Source organism: Aplysia californica, unplaced genomic scaffold (genome assembly GCF_000002075.1).
Source record: "Aplysia californica isolate F4 #8 unplaced genomic scaffold, AplCal3.0 scaffold00402, whole genome shotgun sequence".
In the NCBI taxonomy this organism is placed as follows: domain Eukaryota; kingdom Metazoa; phylum Mollusca; class Gastropoda; order Aplysiida; family Aplysiidae; genus Aplysia; species Aplysia californica.
This window is the reverse complement of record NW_004797672.1, coordinates 282,916-287,481: the sequence shown is the minus strand read 5'-3', so window position 1 is coordinate 287,481 and position 4,566 is coordinate 282,916. Positions and strand designations below refer to the sequence as shown.

Genomic DNA, 4,566 nt, shown 5'->3' with positions numbered 1-4,566 from the left:
GTGGTATACCTTGTATCATGTTGTTGTGATTGAGTGGTATACCTTGTATCATGTTGTGATTGAGTGGTATACCTTGTGTCATGTTGTTGTGATTGAGTCGTATACCTTGTGTCATGTTGTGATTGAGTCGTATACCTTGTGTCATGTTGTTGTGATTGAGTCGTATACCTTGTGTCATGTTGTGATTGAGTCGTATACCATGTGTCATGTTGTTGTGATTGAGTCGTATACCTTGTGTCATGTTGTTTTGATTGAGTGGTATACCTTGTGTTATGTTGTTGTGATTGAGTGGTATACCTTGTGTTATGTTGTTGTGATTGAGTGGTATACCTTGTGTTATGTTGTTGTGATTGAGTGGTCTACCTTGTATCATGTTGTGATTGAGTGGATTACCTTGTATCATGTTGTTGTGATTGAGTGGTATACCTTGTGTCATGTTGTGATTGAGTGGTATACCTTGTGTCATGTTGTGATTGAGTGGATTACCTTGTGTCATGTTGTTGTGATTGAGTGGTATACCTTGTGTCATGTTGTTGTGATTGAGTGGTATACCTTGTGTCATGTTGTTGTGATTGAGTGGTATACCTTGTATCATGTTGTATTATGTACGTGATGGTCTTGATGATTCCTGCCTGCTAGAAGCACTTGGGAGAAAATAGGCATCTACTCTTGTTTGTCACCAATTTTTGCTTCAATAACATTGTCTTTGGCAATTGACTTTGACATCAGCGTGGCTTATATTTAGGTATAAATTTATCGTTATAATAAATTATTATTTCTTCTCACTATCATAATCATCGCTAAGAATAAGGACAACCTAGTGGTTAGGCTCTCGGACTCGCAACCGTAAGGTCGTGGGTTCGAATCCCGTCAGGGGCCCGACATTGTGTCCTAGGGACATACATTTTACACAAATGTTCCTCACTTCACTCAGGTGGAAATGGGTACCCGGCTATAGACAGTGAACAATCTTGTCAGTTTGATAGTGTTTGAGCGCGTGAAATCCGCAGCTTGCACTGTATGCTTCCCCAGAAGCCGAGAATGTTTCTGAGTGTTCTCAGAGGGTCTGCTGGGGTAATAATGGTTGTAAAGCGCATAGAGCATGCTCTTTGAGCATGGGTATGCGTTATATAAATGCAATTATTATTATTATTATTATTATTATTATTATTATTATTATTATTATTATTATTTATCTGTGGGTACCGTAGCGTCCTGCACAAATTCCAAGATCCCGTCCTTCCCCGTGCGGACGTCCTTTGCCAGGCCCACGTTGCCCACGAAGAGAATGTCCTTGAGGAAGGAGATGACAGCTCGAAGGATGTACGCGGAGAACAGGTTGATGTGCATCGTGTTGGACTTGGAGTGAAGGCGTCTGTAGACAGTGTAAATATATATAATTAGGAGATCGGTTTAGATTAAATGTCTGATATGATCTTGGTTTACTTTGGTAGTTTACACTAGGGAATTTGCTGCCACTTCAAAATACGGATTTCAAACAATTTCAAGTACCATGTATTGGACAGAGGGCTTCTAAAATTTGCCAGTCTGTCTGGCATAGAAAACGCATGAATAAATTCGAATCATCTGATAATACATGTAAGTACAAGATCATTTCTGTTTAAAGAGAGAGACAGAGAGAGAGAGAGAAAGAAAGAGAGAGAGAGAGAGAGAGAGAGAGAGAGAGAGAGAGAGAGAGACAGAGAGAAAGAGAGAAAGAGAGAAGAGGGGAGGGGAGAAAATGGAAGAAAGACATGGAAAGACAGAGAAAGAGAGTTATGTAGATGGTCAGATAAAGAGAGGTGTTAGAGAGGAAGAGAGAGAAAGAGAGAGAGAGAGAGAGAGAGAGAGAGAGAGAGAGAGAGAGAGAGAGAGAGAGAGAGGGGGGGGCGGAGAGAGAGAGGGGGAGAACGACAGAGAGACAGAGAGACAGAGAGACAGAGACAGAGATAAAGACAGAGACAGACAGACATAAATATACATACATACAGACAGAAAGACAGACAGAGACAGACAGACAGACATACAGACAAACAGACAGAGCCAGAGTGTCAGGGAGGAGAGAGAATGAACCAATGAGAAACAAAACTTTAAAAGTAAAAGAACTTCCGACAGAAAAGCAGATATAGAATTTCAACAATAAAATGTGTCACGACGCAGTGGAATCAGGCTCTTGTCTTTTTTGGGGCGTGTTGAGTTATTGGTATCTCCTTAAAGCTTGTTCATTCTTCTTGCTTTTGATGATAAAATGTCCATTTATCTAGAAAGCAAGTCGAGATATTTGCAAATGAAGGAGGTGGGGGTTACCTGATATCAGAGGTAGATTTAGTGAGAAAATAGCAGCCAAAGATTAATTATTTCCTTAGTTTGAGAATCCATAGACACTGACAATTTACTTTTTTGTGCCTTTAATCAACGTTTTTCAATAAAAATACAAGGTGTTGAGCCAAACCCCCCCCCCCCCCCCCCCAACAAAACAACAACAAAAATTCAATAAAAATCCTCAAATCTGCGGAAAAATGCCCGTTTCTTTGAACGAGCGCCTGATTTCCCCACGCTATCTCACAATAAATTACTTACTTGCAGCACAGCATGATGATCACAGCTACCAGCAGCGCCCCCAAGGAAAAACTGTACCCAATTGTGTATAGGAGTCTCAGCTTATCCCCATGAGCCTGCGGGGAATACAACAACGATCAATAGGTACATCGTAAAGACAATAAGGTTAAAAAATGGTGAAATGGTATAGGTTTAACGCCCCTATCAACACTATTAGGTTGTTAAAGAGACGGGGCCTCCGAGTTTAACGTCCGTCTCCGAAAGGACCGAGCCAAGTGGGAAATTCGTGTAAAGTGCCTTTCCCAAAGACACAACGTCGGGTCGAGCTGCAATAAGATAAGATAAGTTGAAATAATAAAATAAAGTAAGATACGATAAGAAAAGATACGATATGACAAGATAAGATAAGATAAGAGAATATAAAATAAGATAAGATACGGTAAGATGAGATAAGATAAGATAAGATAAGACACATCATTATTGTCCTGTTCCTGACACATTGGTTTGGTGTTTCACCACGTACAAACACACACAATTTTTGAGTATATGGGGTTATTGGTGTCGTCTTTGGTGAAATAAATATCCATTTATCTTGAATAGAAATCGAAATATTTGCAATTGAAGGAGATGAGGGTTACCTGGTTTCAGAGGAACAATTAGTGAAAAAATGGCGCCAAGTTTGGTAAATACCATAGCCTGAACGTCCTTAAAAACTGAAAATTTACAATTTTTGTGTCTTTAATCAATATTTTTCAGTAAAACTCCACACAGAAATGTGTCTTTAGATGGACATAGAAGATGTAGAGCCAAAAATTTTTTTAAATAAATTGCTCAACGACCAGAAAAAATGTCAGTTTTTTTAATTTCATCATTTTAATGATCACATGATTTCACTCCGATGCCTCAATCTGAATGGAATGACTAGGAGTCTTTAATCAGAGTCATGGTCTTTAAAATTAGTCGTATTTCCGTAGTAAATCATTCTTGTCCTGCTGTTGATTTTTTCTTGTTTTTTTTCCCTCCAATTTTCTCCAAAGGTCATGGGTTTGAATCTCGTAAGGGGCACGACATCGTGTCTTTGGGAAACACACTTTTCCCCCCAAATTCTCCCAGGTGGGAATGGGTTCATGGCTATTGATAGCGACAATTTTGTTACTTACCAGAGAACTACACTATGTCCAGTGGCTTACTTCGTTAAAGAAATAATTGTTACAGAGGAAAAGACTATAACTTCTTAATTTAAGAAACATAGACCCAAACACAGAAAGGAAAGCCTTTGACTTACTGCATGCAGGCTTAGATCAATGGACGGTTTGACACAGTCGGTGAAGTTCGTCCACTCGTGACCCACTTCCGGGTCAGGGTTTATCCACCACGTCCCGTTATCTGTGCACAGTTTGGTGGCAAATTCTGAGGACAGAAAGAAACAAACGATAACTTTGACTGCAAACTAAAACGTAACTTTCTGTTCTTACAAATGTTATATAATTTGTGTTAATTTTCAATAACAAGATGTAAACTGTACGTGTATATTTTCCCTCCTCGATCAACACTATTAGGGCCACAACAGCCAGCCTAAAAGGCCTACAACATACGATTCGATAGCTTCCAGATAAAAGGAAGACCAAGAAAAAGACAGATCGGCGTTGTCAAGAAGATCCCTGAAAAGAAAAACGTGACCATCTAAACAGCAAAAACAACAACACAACAACCTGGCCCATGTTCGACAATTAATTGCATGACCCCTCGACACCTCCTGGTATAACAAGACAAGAAAAGAATACAAGTAGAACTAAAGTACTAACAATGATCGTCATTTAAGAGAATTTGGAGCCTAAGGTTTTCCCACTTGCACAAGGTTTTTATTTTCATTTTTATTCTTTGGAGACCACTAACAGGAAGAAAGAGGGAGCGAAATATAGGAAGACAGAAAAAAAACGAATGTGTGTGAGAGAGAAGAAGAAGAAGAAGAAGAAGAAGAAGAAGAAGAAGAAGAAGAAGAAGAAG

General features: G+C 39.3%; 1 protein-coding gene across 1 annotated transcript in view; it reads right to left on the bottom strand.

The window, feature by feature from the left end:
• LOC101854268 (glucagon-like peptide 1 receptor) overlaps positions 1–4,566 on the bottom strand; it is a 72,064-nt gene that overhangs the window by 10,836 nt on the left and 56,662 nt on the right. Inside the window, exons 5-7 of the mRNA XM_035971240.1 lie at positions 3,865–3,969; positions 2,581–2,698; positions 1,207–1,375 (exon numbers count right to left, since the gene is read on the bottom strand). Of these exons, the coding sequence (XP_035827133.1) occupies positions 1,207–1,375; positions 2,581–2,698; positions 3,865–3,969 (392 nt within the window). The remainder of the gene's footprint in view (positions 1–1,206; positions 1,376–2,580; positions 2,699–3,864; positions 3,970–4,566) is intronic.